Below are 22041 nucleotides of genomic sequence, written 5' to 3'. Positions count from 1 at the left end.
ACAGATGATTCTTACATAAACTGTGCATGGCAATAGTTGGTGAAGTTCTGCAGTAAGTCCACTCCTTTTTTCGTCTTTATCTCATTCACTTTTATCAGATACTAAAGATAAACAAAAATAAAAACAATGCATCAATTACACTTCCTTCCTTCAAAAAATATATGACTATTTTGGTGGCTGTGTTTTAGGGTTCTTACAAGACAAGTGTTTTAAAGGAACTCCACAAACACTAACACTCTTTCCACAAATTCAACTGATGTTTCAGGTCGAATAGCACTTTTTGATTTTTAGGGAAAAGTACCTGCCCAAAATTCTCACCATGTTACCATAACCAAGAAGCCCAAATCACATTGCAGCACATCTACATTGCATTTGTATTTTGTAATAGGCCAGAAAATCCAATTGTTGATGTCAACAAAAATGCCAGGTGTTTTTTGGCAGCAAAGTGATTAGAAAATTCAACATAGATGAAAATGTCTTGTGGAGATAGAGAGAAAGGAGGCCAAATCACTGAATCATTAAATTTTCAGGCAGGAAAACAAACTTGGCAGTGAAAAGCTATATTTATCACACAAACATTCCTGGAAAATTTCAATAACGATGTAACAGTGAAGGAAAATTAGTCATCAGCAGAAGACTGAGCTAGTGGATAAATAAAAGTTATCATCAAGGGGAGAAGAGAAAAGTCCAGCTTTTGAACAATGCATGTGGAAACAGAAATGATCTCCCGAGAACCTGACGAGATTGTAAAGAACAGAAAATGATTAACATGATCTTGTAAAATATTTATTATTACATGAAGATTCAAAAGGTACAATGAAATCCTTTCAGCTTCATTAATTTCTCCTGTCTACAGATAAATGTGGACCTACTGGGAACAAGACAGAACTTTCAACCAGCTCCAAAAACATCGGCACTACTCAAACTCAATCTGCACTCATCAAAACAGCCAGTATTTCACCATCATCACAAAAAATAATTAGATTTCCTGCACACAAGCACATTAGTGGCACGGAGGAATTAGCATTACTGGCTGAGCAAGGCACATTGTAAGTCACAGGTAATGCAAACAGCTAAACATCTAAACAAGAAAAATATTGATGCAGATGGCTCAGTTCAAGCCTTAAAGATAAGGTGATGTTGTATCAACACAATATTTCAGAGTTTTCTGGAATGGGAGATCTCACCATGCGTCTGTTGAGCTGGATTATATTTTCTCTCTTCAGCTTGAAGATCATTGCACCATGGTTTTTTTAAAGTATAATCTACTAAAGGTATGCCTATTATCTGGGATTTCAGCGAACACCACATGAACACTCTATCTCCATAACCAATGAAATCTGAGAACAGAAGCAGCAGCAGCAGAGGAATGATGAGAAACATAGTGAATTAGAGTCACTGGGTACAAAATTGGAAATGAGTGAATAAATAGAAAACAAAAGACATAAAAAGTACAAAAAGATATAAAATATTAAACTTAAGCAATCTCAAGGAACAATTTACTACCTGCAGGAGTGAGACTTCATAATTCCAATTGGTTCCTTTCAGGGTTTCCAAATTTGAGTGGCATTGCAGGAATACAGATCTTGTTACTAAAAGGTCAATATGTCATTGCATACAAATCCCAACTTTCTGCAGCAAGTCAAATTCATATTTATCATGTCAACCAAGACATTTTTGAAATTCATACTAAGGCAGTAAGATCAGCTTTTGTGACATGAACAGTGAACAGCACAAATAGTCTAGCAATTTTTGATGATGTGCTCTTTACTTCCTCACCACAAACTGCTTCAGCATTAAAATCAATGGTTGTTGCAAAGCTCACTGTTATTACTTTGCCAAATTTTGAGCCATTATTCATAAAACACAAAGCTGTTCTATAAGATCATGAATCAAAGAGTGAAAAAAATCAAGAATCCTCTTTTAATTTGAAAAGTAGTTCTAGAATTGATATCACATAATATGTCAGAAGGGACAATTTAAATAATATTGTGTTTGGCAAAAGTAACCTCAGAAAGTGATTATTAATATATAGTTCAGGACAACATCGTGGGCCGAAGGGCCCGTACTGTACTGTGCTGTTCTATGCTCTGTGTATTTTGAATAAACGGCTGACAGATTTCAAAGACAATTCATCAGGAAAAATTCCATAAAGGTCAAGATGATATTGAACTGGCTGAACTGAATCTCCTAAGAATCAAATCTTGATTATAAAGGCAGAATGATGACTTTGACATCAGCAACATGCTGTTAGTGATTTCTTACTTGAGCACTGCCTTAATCTAAACACAGCAAATAGCAGGTGAGCTTTCCATTTCAATGTCACTCTCTCTGAATCGTTGGCAGCAACTAGAGATATTTTACCTCAGTTATTCACATTCCCAAAATTAGCATCATCTTGTTTATTCTAATTCTTCTTAACCAATACTAAAATTTGGGGCTTCAACTCCTTGCTAAATTACATTAAGTTACAAACAGTTGTGGGATTACATAACAAAAATCACTAGTGAACAAAATTATACTTTTATTACAAAATATGTTTCCCATTTTATGTACAAAACATTTTCTCCATTTTGTACTTGCTGATGCAACATAGAACCGTCACAATGGTGCAGAAGAAACTGACATTGAATCAGAATTAGAATCAGGTTTATTACCACTAACTTGTATGTCGTGAAATTTGTTGTTTGTGGCAGCAGTAAAGCGCAAAGATATAAAATTACTATAAATTTAAAAATAAGTAAATAATGTGAAAAAAAAACAGGATAACAAAGTAGTGTTCATCGGTTCAGAAATCTGATGGCAGGGGAAGAAAGAAGCTGTTCCTAGATCGTTGATTTCGGTCTCCTGTACCTCCTCCCCGATGGTAGTAATGAGAAGAGCGCATGCCCCAGATGATGAGGGTCCTTAGTGATGGATGGATTGACAACTGCAATATTAGAGCAGAGGCAATAAAAAGCCTTTTGCTTGCCCAATGGTATGGCAGACCCAAGAATACTTGATGAACACTAGCGGGGAAAAACTGTCAGATTGTTCAATTTCCCAAAACGGAGTCCTTTACCTTGATGATTACAAATGCATCAAGAGGTAATCATTGACATGATAAATCAACAACCTTTTTCTAAAATTTATTAACAAAGTACCTGAAGAAGGATTATGGAAAGCAGCTGCACCAGAAATTCTAACTAACCTCACACATCTGTAGCTGAAACATCCTCCGTTCTTTTTCCATTTCCTCTGCTATTTCACCTCCAGTCACCTCAATTCGTACCATTCCATACTGCTTTGCAAGTTCTCTTTTTTCTTTTTCAATTTTAGTACTGTCAAGAAAAAAGAATGCATTCAAATGCCAAACTTATCTTCTTTTTAAAAGTTCACTCACAAGTGGTGGTAGTCCCATGAGACTTTAGTTCTTGACCATCTTGGTGGTGGAGGTCAAGGGTTTAGAAGGTGCTGACAGAATAGTTTCAGTGATTAACTTTAGTGCATTTTACTGATGGCACACACTGCATCTGCTGTGTGACGATAAAGGGAATGAATGTTTAGGGTGTTGGAGGGGGTGCCATTGATCAGGCTGATTTCTTTTAATGTCTAGGTTTAGCTGCATGCAGTCATGGACAGCTTCATTTGTTCAGGAGCTGTGAATGGAATTGAACATTGTGCAATCAATGAACATCCTCAGTTTTCAACTTATGATGGATGGAAAGTCATTGATGAAGCAGCTGAAGGTGATTGGGCCTGGGACACTGCCCCATGAGCTTCTGCAGCAATGTTCTGGAGCTGAGATGATTAACAATCATCCATGCAAGGTATGACTCCAACCACTGAAGTGATTTCGTATGGACTCCCATCAAATCCTGCCTTGATGTCAAGGGCAGTTGCTCCCACATTTCTGGAATTCAGTTCTTTTGTCCACATTTGGATCAAGGCCGTGATGAGGAGTCTGAATAGTCCTACTGAGATCTAAAATGAGCACAGTTGAGGAGTTTGTTGACAAGAAAGTGTCTCTTGGCACTGTCGATAAAACCTTCCACCATTTTACTGATCATTGAAACTAGACTAATCAGATGTAATTAGCCAGTAACAAGTAATTGTAGGGCTTTGTGAGACTGCACCTAGATTACTGCATTCAGTTTTGTGCCTGGAAATTCCAGCATATAGCCCCCATTTCTGCAGCACTATAAGTTTGAAAATAGATGTTGACAAAGTACAATATGACTACATTATTTTCCAGGTAGAATCTATAGAAATTCATCCAGGCACTTCCTGTCGTGAGTCAAACTTTTACAGATGAGCATTTTTCTGCGTGGGATGGAAACATAATAATGTTGTTTCAAATGTAATGGTATTACTCTGAGAAATTAGGTCAAGTTGATCTAAGTTGCTGGTTGCTAGGCACTGACAATTCAGACAGGTTTTCATAATATTGCTTGCTCTGCAGCTGTGTGATTTAGATGGGGTCTTCCTAAGCAGAGTTGAGAAGCCCAGAACTGAGAAACCCACTTGTGAAAACACAAGAGACTGCAGATGCTTGAATCTGGAGCAAAAAACAAACTGCTGGAAGAACTTAGTGAGTCCTCACAATCTATCTTGTATTTGGCCTTGCATCTTATTGTCTCCCTGCACTACACTTTCTCTGTAACTGTAACACTTTATTCTGCATTGTTATTGTTTTTCCCTTGTGCTATCTCAGTGTACTGATGTGAGGAAATGATCTGTATGGATGGCATGCAAAACAAAGGTTTTCACTGTACCTTGGTGCATATGACTGATACTGTCTTCCCCAGCTTGCCCATGAACATGCTGACTTAATCTGTACACTGTAAGATTTATTCAGTACTGCAAGGTGGCTCAGGCTTCATGCACTACTGAATTAACTGGGTCAGCCCCTCAAACTTAATGTTGGCCTACCACAAACTGATTTTTTTTAACATACCTAAACAAGCAGCTTTCAATTTTGAGTCATATATTTCTGATATGATACATAAACCCTCAATACCACTGCACAATCCAGTTTGAAATGCATTGCCAACAACATTATACAGAAATCCTGCTAATAACACAATCGGTCAGATTTATGCAAATGGATAAATTACGCTTTCATATTGGAAAGTCTAGACATGAACATAAATCCAAGTCTTTTTTACTCATAATAAGGGGAAAGAATTCCTTAAAAATCTTCAGTTAATATGCATTGCTCATTGGTTTCTGCAGGGGAGGAGAGTGTCAGGGAAGGAGGAACAGACAGAATGGGCGGCGGTAGGTTGGAGATCAGGCAAGTTCAGCAGATTAGCAGCAGAATTCTCCAAAATTGAATTCAAGGCAAAGTTTATCTAAATGTCATTATTGTTTAGTTAGTTAATGATTTCTTTTAAAGAAGTCATCTCCAATACATTGCCTCAAATTGTGGTGGAAGTAGGTTCAATAGCAACTTCAAAGCATAACTGGAAATATAATAAGAAAAACAAATTTATGCAGCTATATGAAAAAAGGTGAGTGAGACTAATTGGGTAGCTCTTTCAAAGAGACACTACGGGCAGAATAGACTATAAAGCTTGTGCTGTGAGATGCTATGATCTTTGGTAGTAGCTATCACAAAGCAAACAGGAAGAAAAAAGAAAATACACTACTACACTTATAGTGTATCAAATGAGATTTTTTAAACTCACAATTTGCCTTCATAATCTTTCCAAGCTTTTTCAAAGGGTTTCTTTAAATCCTGCAACAAAATATAAAAAGTAAAAAGAATCAGTAACTAGGACTCTGTGTTATACGGATTAATAGTGTAATTGGAAATGTATTAGCTGCAGTGCTTGGGGTTAGTATACAGTATTTCATGTTGCAAGTTCAACTGCTAAGAAGCCACATTACAATGTACATTGCATGCTCTTTTTTGGCCAACACATTCTGTGACCCAATCATGCCTGCAACCGCAGATGAAAATAAAACTGCAGATGATGGAAATCTGAAATATAAATAGAAAATACTGAAAACATGCAACGGGTCAGGCAGCACCTGTGGAAAGAGAAAAAGAGTTAATGTTTCAGTTTGAAGACTCTTCAATGCTCTAATGCCACCCGACCTGCTGAATGTTTCCTGCATTTTCTGTTTTTTTTTACTGTAGCTGTATATCCTGTCTTCTCTGGGGTTATATAAGAATATTTCATGCACTCCAAAATCTGTGAATAAATTAGGCTCAATAAAAAATAAGAAATTAGACTTGACTGCTCTTTCTTTACTAATCTTAATCTTTGCAGATCTCCACGAAACAGATTTGCAATAATTGTTTCTATTTAACAACAAAATCTTTACCTTATCTTTATAAGATCTTTCTCAGTATTCATCCAGCTTCCATTCAGAGTAGTTCTTATGCCAAATACTCAGCATTTACTTTCCTTATCTGCCCTCCTTGATGCATTATGTTGCCATTCCATTCCCCTGAAAGTTTTTTTAAACCATCTAGTCCAGGTTTTTTTAAACCTTCCAACCTGTCAAACTCTTTAAGGATGCTCCAATCAATGCAACCATCAAGATCTTTCATGATTATACCAATGGTGAGCCATTTTTCTTCAACATCCTCATAGTGTTTGACACAGCTAGGTAGTCCAAAGTCTTCCACCACTTTGATTCACTTCCACAGACTGACCCTCATGTGGTTAATATATCCGGTTAACAAGAGACTGATACAGAGGGTTGCTCAGAATTGAAGCCATTGTCAGCCTGGATGGCAAACTGGTTTGGGGGTAGAAAGAAAGATGCATGTTCACCCTGTGACTGCATGGGTTTCCTCTGGGTACTCTGGTTTCTTACCACATCCCAAAAATATGTGGGTTGGTAGGTTAATTAGCCACTGTAATTGTCCCTGGTGTGTAGGTGAATGACAGAATCTGGGGGGAGTTGATGAGAATGTGGGGAGAATGAAACAAAGGGATTAATGTAGGAATAGTGTAAATGGGTGGCTGATGGTCGACATGGACTCGGTGGGCCAAAGGGACTCTTTCCGTGCTGTGCCTCTGTAACGCCATAAAAGGCATCTTCTTTTATAGCACCACAGATACACAATAATGACCTGACAATCTGTTTTTAACATTGTGACTTTAAGTTTAAGTATTTGCCAAGACACTGATGATGGTTCCCTTCGCCTTTAATGTGAGCAATGGAGTCCTTTATGTACAAATGAAAGAGCACACATGGGCTAAATATACCAGCTATTGCAAAGCAGACATTTCTGACAATGTAGTACTGAACCAGGGTTTCAGTCTAGATAACTTGTGTTCAAGTTTCTGGAATAGGGCTAAACTCACATTCTTCTAAGGTGCGGGTATTACCATTGAACCATGGTTTAACACGTATGACCAGTGGATATCTATTCAAATTAGCGGGACATGATTCTTTGTGCTTCGGAATATGATATGAACATTATTATTTTAAGCATTATTCATGGGTATGTAGTAAGTTCCCATGTTTACCGACAGTAGCAAAAACTGTTCTTGCCAAATGCTTCAAATTCGTGATCGATATTACCTGTCAAATAACGAATCAAACTTTTCACAAACTTAGTTTCTTGTTCATTCTTGAGCTGAATTTCAAAATTCTACATTTTATTCATCACCAAGGTTAGTTACAATCAATGCTAAAATATCTCAACTGTAGCTCCATCTTATCTTTACCAATGCCAAAAGCCCATGTTGATTTCAAGAGATAATACTTCTTGGTACATTTTGCACAGGTGTCATTTTGCAGTAACCAGCAAAAATTAATTAGTAATATTTTTAATGGCACTTTTCTCTAGATGCTCTTCAGGAGTACCTCACTTAACTTAGTTACCTCAGAGTAAGCTTGGAATCAAGCTCAGGACATAATGGCTTATGTGGCTCGGTTCTGCAATTAGTTTTTGTTTTAAATTAGATGGTATTTACATAAATAATGAGCTTCATCTGATCTTCCAAAAAAGCATAAAAATCAAAGGATTTATTCATCATTAATTATTCTAATACCAATGTCAAATAATTTTTGTAAAATCATAGTCAATACATCCTTACCCCTTTGACTCCTTTCAGTTCTCCTCTCAGCAGAGAGTTCAGGAAAAATACAATATGGTTCACACTCTGCAACTGAAGGAGAAAAATTACAGTCAGGATTGTGAAAGAACTGAATGATAATGTGGTATGAAAGGGAAAACATAGATGGCATGTGTAAAATTAAGTAATGTGAATGTAATGGCGAATAATTTTCTTGTCTAAAGGACCAATGAGTTTAGCAAGTAGGTGAACAAAACAGGGCCCAGCTTTAATCTTCAGCCAGCAATAATTTGAGTAGCGTATGTCATCTAAATGGGAGAATCAGTGAGGAAGGCTGCTCCTCAATGATGTTCAACAGCCAGTGCTGCAAGTGTGCTCATTTGGATGTCAGGTTAGGACAAGACTGGACATGATAATGCCTTTTGTAATCAATTATCTGCCAACCCTCACTGCTAAACCTCACAAAGATTTACTGCTTTTTATTTCTTTGAATTGTAAAAAGTAACAGGTGCCTTTTAAACAATAGAAAATAGCAGTTTCAGAAAAGATTAATCATGAAAGGTGATCTATGATATGTTATTTGAAATAAAATCTGTGGTTCATTCAAACCAATGAAGATTCCAGATTTTTTTAGATAGAGTTACCAAAGGATATGGAACATAGTCATATAATAATGCTACAGATTAGTCATGCTGTAATTGAATGTTGAAGCAAGGTGGGACACTGATTCTTAATCTTAAGTTTCTATTTTTGACATAAAGTAGTTCTTTTTCATATTCTTCTTAAATGAGTCATGGTACAGATTTCAATGATGATAAACTGATCTAAGGCAAGCATTTTAAATGACTTCCACGGGGGAGTTACTCAAAGAATTAGTTATTTTCTTAGCAATGTTTCTGGCTAGTCATAAGGAAATTAGAATTAAAAGCAGGCCTCGCCAAGTTCTGGAACAAGTTAAAAATATAAAAAAAGAGACTTCTAATCAATTTAGACATCAATGAATTAGAGTTGTGAACAGAGTAACTGGTAGAATTGTGAAATCCTGTTCATCAACTAAATAAACACATATTGCAATATATGAAGTTTTCAAAGTACCATTTCACTTGAAATAGTATTTATAAAATATTCCTGTGTTACATACAGTATTTAGGTCGTGGACATATTAACAATTGTACAAATCAACCTCAACAGAATCACACCTGAGAAAAAGGATCAGACTAAAGGTCTTTTACCATGGTCAGGACTGTGTAAATTATCAGTTACGCATCAATGAATGTGCAAGATAAATGATATATTTTCATTCATGGGATAAGAATGCCATTTACTGTCCATCCCTAATCAAACTGAGGAGGTATATGGCAGTTACCCTCATTGGTTGTCAGGAATCGCAAAGGCCACATTGAGCAAGGACAGTACATTTCCTTCGCTGGAGACACAAGAGACTGCAGAAGCTGGAATCTGGAGCAACACACAATCTGCTGGAGGAACCCAGTGGGTCTACCAACATCTATGGGAGGAAAGGATTTGTCGAAGTTTCGCAGGGTTTCGACCCAAAATGTCGACAATTCCTTTCTTCCCACGGATGTTGGTAGACTCGCTGGGTTCCTCCAGCAGATTGTTTGCTGATCCAGATTTACTTTCCTGTTTGGCATTAGAGAGAACCAGATGTTTTTTTAATGATAATCCAGCAATTTTAAGGTTATTGCTATTGAGACCATCCTTTTTTAAATTCCAGATATACTTAATTACTTGAATTAAAAATCTCCAGCATCTATGGTGGAATTCAAACTTATATCATCATCCAGTTACTTAATCACTATATCACAATGTTATGCACAAATAGCTAATGTTCCTACCTTGGTTAAGAACAATGAATATTTTTGGTTGACCAATAATAGTGCAAACATTGTTTGTGTGTTATGGGGCGTACAGCTTTAAACCATTTTTTGGCAGGGCGAAAGCAATATAGTAGACAGCTTTAAGGTGTGACATCTCCTTACAATGGAAAAGGTGATATCATAGCTTTAAACCTCCACTGTCAAAGTATGAAGCCAGAAACATTGCTCTATTCTCCATTCCTCCCACATCCCAAATTTGTCCACCAGCTGTGAATTCTCACTTCAATTATGTTCCTCTGCCCTCACAAACTGAAAGCATAATTGCCATTAACATCTTGTTCCTTCAACTAAGCTATTTTAAATATTTTATTCTATTATCTTTTTATTAAATCTCTAACTATAGGGGCTGGTTTAAATGTTGGAATATTTTAATTCAACCACAACAAACATATCGCCTTTTTACCGTGGATGAATTCGAGACTCATTATGAAGAAGGATATGAGAATTCAGGAAAACTTAATAGCCTTGAATTTTAATTGTGTAATACAATGTTCATGTGTGCTACACTATACACTTATAATAAAAAAGACCATAACGGAAAATCAGAGACTTGCTTTGATTTTTATAAAGGTTGTGACTATTCTTCTAGGACCCTGGGCACCGATGCACTAATGCATGGAACAGACCAGAAATACATAGTGACATTCAGGTGTTATCATTTCCACGATTTTGGACCATGCATGTATAGTTCCTAGACAGAGTGGGCCATTTGTTCAGAAGCAGGATTTCCCAAAGCTTATAAGGCCTGCTTTCTGTTATTTAAGGGAATCTGCTGGCTTTCGCTTGGGGCCTACAGGGGCCCCCTCTAACCTCTTCTCTCCCAAGTGATTGCAAGGACCACTTTCCCCTGTGACAGTACTGAAAGGGATGATCTCCTTTTAAATATATTATGCAAAAAGATTTTTATTACTAAATAACATTCACTCCCTGCTCTGACACTATCCATATATAAAAATGCATGCTCAGTTCTATAAATTGTTTGACTTTTAAATTTCAAAGCACTGTTGATATCGCAGATTTTCTGTTTTCTGATATAGACCTTAAGACTATAAGATATAGGAGCAGAATTAGGCCATTTGACTCATTGAGTCTGCTCCACCATTCAATCATGGCTGATTTACTTTTCCCTCTCAACCCCATTCTCCTGCCTTCTCCCCGTAACCTTTAACACCCTTACTAGTCAAGAACCTATCAACCTCCGTTTTAAATATACCCAATGACTTGGCCTCCACAGCCGTCTGTGGCAATGAATTCCACAGATTCACCACCCTTTGGCTGAAGAAATTCCTCCTCATCTCTATTCTAAATGGACATCCTTCTATTCTGAGGCTGTGCCATCTGGTCCTAGACTTTCCCACTACTAGAAACATTCTCTTCACGTCCACTCTATCCAGGCCTTTCAATATTCGGTAGGTTTCAATGAAATCCCCCTCATCCTTCTAAACTCCAGTGAGTACAGGCCCAGAACCATCAAAAGCTCCTCACACGTTAACCTTTCCATTTCCGGGATCATTCTTGTAAATCTCCTCTGGACCCTCTCCGATGCCAGCACATCCTTCCTTAGATATGGGGCCTAAAACTGCTCACAATACTCCAAATGTGGTCTGACCAACACCTTATAAAGCCTCAGCATCACATCCTTGCTTTTATATTCTAGTCCTCTTGAGATGAATGCTAACATTGTATTTGCCTTCCTTGCTACCGACTCAACCTGCAAGTTAACCTTTAGGGAATCCTGCACTAGGGACTCCCATGTCCCTTTGCACCTCTGATTTCTGAATTCACTCCCCAGTTAGAAAATAGTCCATGCCTTTACTCCTTCTACCAAAGTGCATGACCGTACACTTCCCTACGCTGTACTCCATCTGCCACTTCTTTGCCCATTTTCCCAACCTGTCCAAGTCCTTCTGCAGACTCCCTGCTTCCTCAACACTACCTACCCCTCCACTTATCTTTGTATCATTCACAAACCTGGCCACAGAGCCCTCAATTCCGTCATCCAGATCATCAACATATAACATGAAAAGTAGCAGACCCAACACTGACCCCTGCAGAACACCACTACTCACCAGCAGCCAACAAGAAGGACCCCCTTTATTCCCACTCTTTGCCTTCTGCCAGTCAGCCAATCTTCTACCCATGCTAGTACTTTTCCTGTAATACCATGGGCTCCTATTTTGTTTAGCAGCCTCACGTGCAGCACCTTGTCAAAGGCCTTCTGAAAATCCGAGTGAACAACATCCATTGACTCTTCTTTGTCTATCCTCAAAGAATTCCAACAGATTTGTCAGGCAAGATTTCCCCTGAAGGGAACCTATTTTATCATGCTTCCAAGTACCCCAAAACCTCATCCTTAATAATGGACTCTAGCACCTTAATAACCACTGAAGTCAGGCTAACTGGCCTATAATTTCATGTCTTTTGCCTCCCTCCCTTCTTAAAGAGTGGAATGACATTTGTGATTTTCCAGTTCTCCCGAACCATTCCTGAATCTGGTGATTCTTGAAAGATTACTACTAATGCCCGGCAATCTCTTCAGCTACCTCTTTCAGAACCCTGGGGTGTAGTCCATCTGTTCCAGGTGACTTATCTGCCTTCAGACCTTTCAGTTTCCCAAGCACCTTCTTCTTATTTATAGCGACTACACTCACTTCTGCCTGACTCTCTTGAATTTCTGGCACATTGCTGGTGTCTTCCACAGTGAAGACTGACACAAAATACTTATTCAGTTCGTCCATTTCTTTGTTCCCCATTACTATCTCTCCAGCATCACTTTTTAGTGGTGCAATGTCCACTCTTGCCTCTTTTACTCTTTATATATCTGAAAAATCTTTTGGTATCCTCTTTTAAATTATTGGCTAGCTTACCTTCATATTTCATCTTTTCTCCCCTTGTTTTTTTTTAGTTGCCTTCTGTTGGTTTTTAAAAGCTTCCCAATCCTCTAGCTTCCCACTAATTTTTGCAATATTGTATGCCCTCTCTTTTGCTTTCATGCTGTCTTTGACTTCCCTTGTCAGCCATGGTTGCCTCATGGCTGACAAGGAAAGTCAAAGACATAAAGATATAAAGTTCCCACAACAGCACTATCTTTCTGTACTTTAATTGCCAAGGCCACCCCATAATCCTGACAGTGGAACTACAGACATACCAAAAAATGGATCTGAAATTCTGCTATCAGTATAAGGCATCAGTTTTTACTGGTGTTAAAGGAAGGGATATAAACCCAAACTCCGTTTTGCAAAACAAACCATTAAACTTACAAATAAAGAGAATCTAGAAAAATGTTTTTAAGTCCATTTGTTTTACAAATGACTTTTCTTATTTTCTGATGAGTGTAGTGAAATATAGGCTATCAAATAGAGTTAAATTATGTCTCCAATAAAAAAAATCCAACCAAAAAAGCACACAGTAATCATAAAAGGTAATTTTGTTTTACTTTGGGTTCTATTGGAGGTTTAGACCTGCACTTCAGCTGACTCTATCCCATGATTATTCATGCTTTTTCAATTGGCATTATGCACCGTTCTTCCACAGTGGAGTGGTAATCTGATACTTCGACAGATCATTTCTGATTTACTACCATAATGAGCAAAAACTACATCACAATTGCCACTGGGCAGTCAAAAGGACCAACTGCATAGGACCGGCAACTTTATATGATATACAATGTTGGTGGACAATGCCTTGATGAATCATCATTATAATAATTTTTGAAGTACTGAAAACCTTTTTAAAAATTTTTGAATTCGTACTTGCAAAATTATTAATTCAAAATGGCTTACAAGCATCAAAATCATAAATTAGAACGATAATAAAATCTTCCTTCTCCCCTTTAAGAATTTACTTTTCTCTAAAACTGGTGAGCTAAAGCTGACTAAATACACTGAACAAAGCCCAAGTCTTCCAACATTATGGAGCAAAAAAATGCTGGAAGAACTCAGTGGATCATGCAACATTTGTGGGTGGAAAGAAATTGTCGACGTTTCGGGTCGAAATCCTATATCATTGATGACCCACTCGCAGATTGTTTGTTGCTCCAAATTCCAGCATCTGCAGTCTCATGTCTCTTCCAACATTATATTCATTTCTTTTCAATAGTTGCAGGCATAATTAGTTAAATTGATGCCAATCTGACAGTCTAGACGAATGCTTTAAAATATTCCCCAAAAACTGCTACAATTCAAAGGTGAACTAAGCTTTATATTTGGATTATAGTACTTCTTATGGTACGATACGCTGTCACGGTGCAAAATAGATTTATAGGCTATTTCAGATGACAACAGTAGGTTGGTCATAATGGGTCATTTTGAGCATAATTGATCTTAAGTCTGAACCAGTGCTATTTAGTTTCCAGTTTTAACTTTAGCTTTATCTATAGATTTACCTAAACTGTTGAGCGCTCAACTTTATTTTAGTTCTTATTAACGATAAATTCAAATGGAAGTAGGTACATTAGTCACTACGTAGGTTGAACTACAGAATTACAAGCAGTTTGCACAGCCTATCAGCCGTATCACTAGCTACAGCTGTCTCTCTGACCATTCTATACCACTGTCAAATTGTCAAATTTGATGCACATAGCTCATGCTCAGGTCAAAGTCACTTCCTGTTAAATTTGAATAGAACATAGAACATAGAAAAACTACAGCACAATTCAGGCCCTTCGGCCCACAAAGCTGTGCCGAATGTGTCCCTGCCCTAGAAATTACTAGGCTTACCCATAGCCCTCTATTTTTCTCAGCTCCATGTACCTATCCAACAGTCTCTTAAAAGACCCTATCGTATCCGCCTCCACCACCGTTGTCGGCAGCCCATTCCATGCACTCACCACTTTCTGAGTAAAAAACTTATCCCTGACATTTCCTCTATACCTACTCCCCAGCACCTTAAACCTATGTCCTCTTGTGGCCACCATTTCAGCCCTGGGGAAAAGCCTCTGACTATCTACCTGATCAATACCTCTCATCATCCTATATACCTCTATCAGGTCCCCCCCATCCTCCATCGCTCCAAGGAGAAAAGGCCGAGTTCCCTCAACCTGCTTTCATAAGGCATGCCCTGCATTCCAGGCAGCATCCTTGTAAATCTCCTCTGCACCATTTCTAGGGCTTCCACATCCTTCCTGTAGTGAGGCGACCAGAACTGAGCACAATACTCCAAGTGGGGTCTGACCGGGGACCTATATAGCTGCAACAATACCTCTTGGCTCCTAAATTCAATTCCACAATTGATGAAGGACAATACACCATATGCCTTCTTAACCACAGAGTCAACCTGCGCAGCCGCTTTGAGCGTCCTATGGACTCGGACCCCAAGATCCCTCTGATCCTCCACACTGCCAAGAGTCCCACCATTAAGACTATATTCTGCCATCATATTTGACCTACCAAAATGAACCACTTCACACTTATCTGGGTTGAACTGCATCTGCCACTTCTCAGCCCAATTTTACATCCTATCTATGTCCCTCTAACAGCCCTCCAAACTACCCACAACACCCCCAACCTTTGTGTCATCCACAAACTTACTAACCCATCCCTCCACTTCCTCATCCAGGTCATTTACAAATATCACAAAGAGCAAGGGTTCCAGTACAGATCCCTGAGGTACACCACTGGTCACCAACCTCCACGCAGAATATGACCCTTCAACAACCACTCTTTACTTTCTGTGGGCCAGCCAGTTCTGGATCCACACTGCAATGCCCCCTTGGATCCCATGCCTCCTTACTTTCTCAATAAGCCTTGCATGGGGTACCTTATCAAACGCCTTACTGAAATCCATATACACTACATATACTGCTCTCCCTTCAGTGATGTGTTTAGCCACATCCTCAAAAAATTCAATCAGGCTCATAAGGTAGGACCTGCCCTTGACAAAGCCATGCTGACTATTCCTAATCATATTATACCTCTCCAAATGTTCATAAATCCTACCTCTCAGGATCTTCTCTATTAGCTTACCAACCACTGAGGTGAGACTCACCGGTCTATAATTCCCTGAGCTATCCCTACTCCCTTGCTTGAATAAGGGAACCTCTCCCATCTCCATCAACGATGCAAAGATCATCGTCAGAGGCTCCGCAATCTCTTCCCTTGCCTCCCACAGCAGCCTGAGGTACATCTCATCCGGTCCTGGCGACTTATCCAACTTGATGCTTTCCAAAAGTTTCAGCACCTCCTCTTTCCTAATACCTACATGCTCAAGCTTTTCATACATTGGTGGTTTTCGTACTCTTTTATATTGCAATACAGTTTTTATTTGATTTTAGTTTTTAAATTTTCTCTTAAAAATTTGAATTTCATTCAATTTTTATAGAGTTATATATCATGGAAACAGGCCCTTTGGCCTAACTGGTCCATGCTGACCACCTAAGCTAGTACCATTTGCCCGCATTTGGCTCATATCCCTGCAAATCTTTCCTATCCTAAATATTTTGTTAAAATGCTTCATTTTATTATCAGTTTAAATTTATGCAACGAAAACCAATTAACTGGACATAATCATCATCATTATCTGAAAACGTTATTACCAGGTTTTTGCAAACAAATGCAAAATTGTGCACTAAGTAAATTGCAAATCATGTCCACAATAGAGAAAAAACTTAGCGGGCTCTGTGAAAACTCCATTTCTGTAAATCTCATGTGAGAATAGTGTTCTGTTCTACACATTCCAAGCAGACACAAGTATGGTGCTATATAAATAAGCTTCTGAAAACAAACTTATTCAAGAAATGCAACACAAAACAAATCCTCTAAATTGAATTGCATTTGCTTAATTGTGGGCTTGATGACTTCTTCAGAGTTATTTTTGCACATCTACTGCTGGCCTTACCAGGTTTCTCATTGGCGTCAGCAGCTCTCTGGAGTACTCCGCAAATTTACTGAAAGCTTCAGCCAGGACTAACTCTTCATTACTCTGGAAATTAGCTACAAGTTTTTCCAGCTCATTAATGAATGTTTCCTGAAGGGATATATCTTCTGCAAATGTAAATAGAATAGAAGTTATTTTCTAGAAAAAACATTTGCACATATATATGTTGCTTATTACTATAATAGTCTAGTCTAATGTTGCCAAGTTTCTTTGCTTATCCTGCATTAATTTCCATGGATGTAAAAAGAAACTCAAAGCATTTATTCTCTGGTATGCAACTGAGCTCTGATCAACCTACAATGGGGAAAAAAGACTTGAGCTCCAGTTACCAGAACTGATCATTCACAAGAATCATCCACCATTTCTTCAAAACACAGAACGATATTCCTTTCTCTAGTATGAGGTGGGGGAGAAATACAAGAATATATTAAAATAAACAAGAATAATGGATAAGCTGAAGATTTTACTTTTGAACTCAGAATCAAGATGAAGAGTTTCCAAAAACAATTAAAGCGCACTTTATATTTGTTAATCAGTCCACAAAAAACAGTGGCATCTGTGGTGATACATTACTTTGTGTTTTCAACAGATGTTTGGTGCTAATATAATGCAAGTCACCATTACAAGATCTTGTAGTTAACAGCAGAGATTTAATGTGGTGTAAACTTTCTGTAATTCATAGAAGATATGAAATCCAATTTGATTACCTTCTTTAAAAATTACAAATATGCAAAGCAGCACTCTTATACTAAGTAATTTTGAGCCCCATGCATCATTACAAAATCAACTAATTTCTAATGATACAGATGATTTGAATATGTGTTATTTTCAGCAACTCTCATGAAAACAGATGTGAGAAAAAACTGACAAAATAAACAAAGAGACTTCAAAGTGCATTCCTTTTTAATTGAGCTCTGAAGTTCTAAAATTGCTTTAATGGCTGCAGGCAGTTAAAAGAAAACATGCCTTCATAATTCAGTTTCAAATACTAAAACTCACTGTAGGAAAGCCCAGCGATGGAATCAGCAATATCAATTTTATTGTTGGGATAGCTACAAAAATTCAGGACAAGTCACAGAAATCCTCAATTACTTTGACATGTTTACCATTTTAAATGCAGCAGCATTAAGACTATAAGAGCTATTATGCTCAGTGTAGCTTTGATTATTTTTTGACACAAACTTGATGGCAGTTTACATTAGAAATATTCAAGGAGTCATAGAGCATGGAAACAGGCCCTTCAGCCCAACTCGTCCATGCTGACCAAGTTGCCTAACTGAGCTAGCCCCACTTGTCTGTGTTTGGCCCATATCCCTCTAAACTTTTCCCACTCATGTAACTGTCCAAATCCCTTTTAAATGTCATAATTGTACCCGCCTCTACCACTTCCTCTGGCAGTTTGTTCCATACACTCACCACCCTCTGTGTGGAAAAAGTTGTCCCTCGGGTCCCTTTTAAACCTTTCGCTTCTCACTTTAAACCCATACCCTCTAGTTCTGTACTTCCCTACCGTGGGGAAAACACTTTGGCTATTCACCTTATCTATGCTCCTCATGATTTTATAAACCTCTATAAGGTCATCCCCTCAGTCTCCTACGCTCCAGGAAAAAAAGTCTACATAAATATAAATAGCAAACAACAGTAGACCCAGCACTAATCCCTGAACGCAGGCCTCCAATCTGAAAAACACCCTCTGTCTCATACCATCAAACTAATTTTGTTTCCAATTGGCTAGCTCACCCTGTATCCTAGGTGATCTAACTTTCCGGACTAGCCTACCATGCAGTACCTCGTCAAAAGCCTTGCTTAAGTCCATGTAGACAACATCTAACCGCACTTCCCTCATCTATCTTCTTGATCACCTCTTCAAAAAACTCAACCAAATTCGTGAGACACAATTTCTCATGCTCAAAGCCATGCTGACTATCCCTAATCAGTACTTGCCTTTCCAATGCATGTACAACCTGTCTCTTCGGAATCCTCTCCAATACATTACCTAGCACTGACTTTAGGCTCACTGGTCTGTAGTTCCCAGGCTTTTTCCTTGCAGCCTTTCATAATAAAGGCACAACATCAGTCATCCTCCAGTCTTCTGGCACCTCAAACCATTAGCTATTGATGATACCAATATCTCCACAAGAGGCCCTGAAATTTCTTCCCTAGCTTCCCACAATACCTAGGATACTTGATCAGGCCCTGGAGATTTATGTGTTTTAAGACCAGCAGCACATCCTGTTCTGCAATGTGGACTGTCTTCAAGACATCACCATTAACTTCCTCGAGTGCCCTTGCATCCATGTCTTTCTCCACGGTAAATACAGACGGGAAATTTTCATTAAGGACCTTCCCATCTCCTGTGGCTCCACATATAGATGACCCTGTTGATCTTTAAGGGGCATATTCTCTCCCTAGTTGCTCTTTGCCCTTAATATAGTTGTAGAATATCTTTGGATTCTGCTTTACTTATCTGCCAAAGCCACCTCATTCCCTTTGTGCTGAGTTAATTTCCCTCTAAAGCATACTCTTACACCCACGAAACTCCTTAGGAATTCACTTAATCCCAGCTACCTATACCTGACATATGCCTCCTTTTTTTTCTACACAGGAGCCTCAATATTTCTTATCATCAAAAGGTTCCTTACTCCTGCCACCTTTACCCTTCCCTCTAAACAGGAATGTGCTAGCCCTGTGCTCGTGCTCTCTCACTTTTAAAAGCCTCTCACTTTCCAGACATTCCTTTACCTGAAAACAGTTTCCCCAATCAACTTTTGAAAGTTCCTGTCTAAAAACACTAAATTGGCCTTGCCCCAATTTAGGACTTTAACTTGTGGATCAGTCCTATCTTTTTCCATAATTATTTTAAAACTAATAGAATTATGGCCACTGGTCCCAAAGTGCTCCACCACTAAACACTTCAATCATTTGCCCTGCCTTATTTGCCAAGAGGATGTCAAGTTTTGCCCCTTCTCTAGTAGGGTCATCTACATATTGATAGAGAAATTTTTCCTGAACACACTTAACAAACACCTCGCCATCCAAGCCCTTAACACTCCGGCATTCCAGTCAATGTTTAGAAAAGTAAAATCCCCTACAATTACAACCCTATTATTCTTAGAGCAGTCTGTGGATCTCCCTACATATATGCTCCTCTACTCCCCGCTGACTACTGGGTGGCCTGTAGTACAATCCCATCAAAGTGATCACCCTCTTGTTATTTCTCAATTCTATCCATATAACCTCACTGAACAACCCCCCAGGAATATCCTCTCTGTCATGATGTTCTCTCTAATCAAAAACACAACTCCCCCTCTTCACTTACCTCCACCTCTATCCTTCCTATAGCATCTGTAACATCTGAATCTTCATCCGTGCAGTCATCTACCCTATCCTCCTATTCCTACTCTCTATTGCAGGTGGAACCTGTAGTAATCCAGATATTACTACCCTTGAGGTCCTGCTTTTTAACTTACATTCATTCTGTAGGACCTCATCCCTTTTTTCTACCTATGTCATTGGTACGAATATGTACAATGATCTCTGGCTGATCACCTTCCCCTAGAGAATTCAATGGGAATAGAATACAAACAAGCTGGTATTTCTATTGCATAATTTCTTTTCAGGTAACAAAGGTGGGTTTAAACTCCCTATTATATCTAGATTAAAAAAAAATTCCTCTCATAAGTCACTCATGTAGCTATGTCACATGAGATACAAGTTGCCTAAAATTGGGCAAAATAGTTCATTTTAATTGTGGTGACTAATTCAGATCTGGTAATTTGGATTGTTATGCAATGACATGACAGACTCCTACAACATTAATTCCAAATGATAAACTGTGGTTTGCCATAATTATAGTAGACCTAATGTACAAAGGGTCACACATCAAACACATGGGGCGCCTTGTGTATCAAGCTCCACAAGAATAAATGAATCAACAACAACAATCTGTATTTGTGCAACAGATTTAACAAGGAGCTTCATAGGAGTATTAGCTTAAACATCTTGATAGCTGAAATGCAGAGCTGTCAATGGTAGAACGCTTAGAAGTGGGACTATTGAAGGAACATAAATATCTTGGAAGTTTGAAGCAAAAAACTGCAGATTCAGAAAATCCAAGACAAAAACAGAAAGTGCTGGAAGCACTTGGCAGAAACAGAGTCGACATTTCGGGTCAAGGATCCTTCATCAGAACTGGAAAAATAAGAAAACAACCATGTTTTAATTAGCAGAGAACAGATGGAAAACAGTTGAGGAAGAGGGCCTGAATAGCTCTACAACAAGGACTATTCCATATATCCAACAATCCAAGAAGGCAACTGCACCTTTGACTAAAAGAAAGTGAGCTGAGTTGAAGGAGAAGTTGTCCAATGTAAGAAAGAGTTCAGCCAAGTGATAGAAGGGAAGAAATTGGCTTCTGTTCAAGGAAGAATTAAAGTGCCCTCAGACCATCCTTGAGGGGCAATATAGAAGGTTTAGATGTCCATGATGAAGATGAGTTGATTAGGACTGGTAAACTGGAAAGTGTCAAAGTGGTGGAGGCCTTCAAAGGTGTCACAGATGTGAGTGGAAAAGGAGTAGACAAGGGAAGTTTAAGGAAGAATTAGGTCAAGATAGGAAGAAATAAGTTCTATGGGACCAAGAGCAGGCTAGATCAAAGGTTTATTAGGATAGGCTACTTGTGCAAGATCTGTGACCATCTCAGAGATGATGACCTCATTTTCAGGGGTGAGGACATGGTCCAGTGGGAGGTGTGTAGAGGTGTCCGAGAGCTGATGTTTAGCTTTTGCAAGGTAGAGACTACAACTCTCTATTTCAATTTGTTTCTTTTTTTCTTTTATGTCTCCAGCTCCTGGTTTTAAACTAATTGTTATCGTGATAGCTTTGGTCTGCACCCAGCTGCAGAATGCTTCTCTCCCCACTGATGCTGCTTTACCTGTTGAGTGATTCCAGAATTTTCTGTTTTTATCTTGGAGGTTTCAGGACTGGAGGAGATTATAAAGCCACTGAAGAGCAAGACCACAGAGAGGTTCGAAAACAAGAGTACGATGTTTTATTTTAAATTCAGGCACTGCCTAACCAAGAGCTGATGAAGCACATGAGTGATGGGTGAGCAGGATTTGGTTTGATAGAAAATAAGTAGCAGAGTCATATCTAAAATCTAAATATATAACTTCAGGTTTATGGAGGGCACAAGATGAGAGGACATCCAAGGATGCCTTGAAATAATCAAGTCTAGAGATGTTAAAGAC

The 22041-nt window shown here is 38.5% G+C and overlaps 1 protein-coding gene across 2 annotated transcripts in view; it reads right to left on the bottom strand.

Moving 5' to 3' along the window:
* unm_sa1614 (un-named sa1614) overlaps nt 1-22041 on the bottom strand; it is a 117213-nt gene that overhangs the window by 54932 nt on the left and 40240 nt on the right. For both annotated transcript variants that reach the window (XM_052031150.1, XM_052031151.1), the window contains exons 3-7: nt 16754-16899; nt 8043-8114; nt 5670-5719; nt 3191-3320; nt 16-101 (exon numbers count right to left, since the gene is read on the bottom strand). In XM_052031150.1, coding sequence (XP_051887110.1) covers nt 16-101; nt 3191-3320; nt 5670-5719; nt 8043-8114; nt 16754-16899 — 484 coding nt within the window. The remainder of the gene's footprint in view (nt 1-15; nt 102-3190; nt 3321-5669; nt 5720-8042; nt 8115-16753; nt 16900-22041) is intronic.

This window comes from Pristis pectinata, chromosome 16, assembly GCF_009764475.1.
Source record: "Pristis pectinata isolate sPriPec2 chromosome 16, sPriPec2.1.pri, whole genome shotgun sequence".
Lineage (NCBI taxonomy): Eukaryota > Metazoa > Chordata > Chondrichthyes > Rhinopristiformes > Pristidae > Pristis > Pristis pectinata.
Note: the sequence above shows the minus strand (reverse complement) of the source record. Positions and strands in the feature narration are given on the sequence as shown.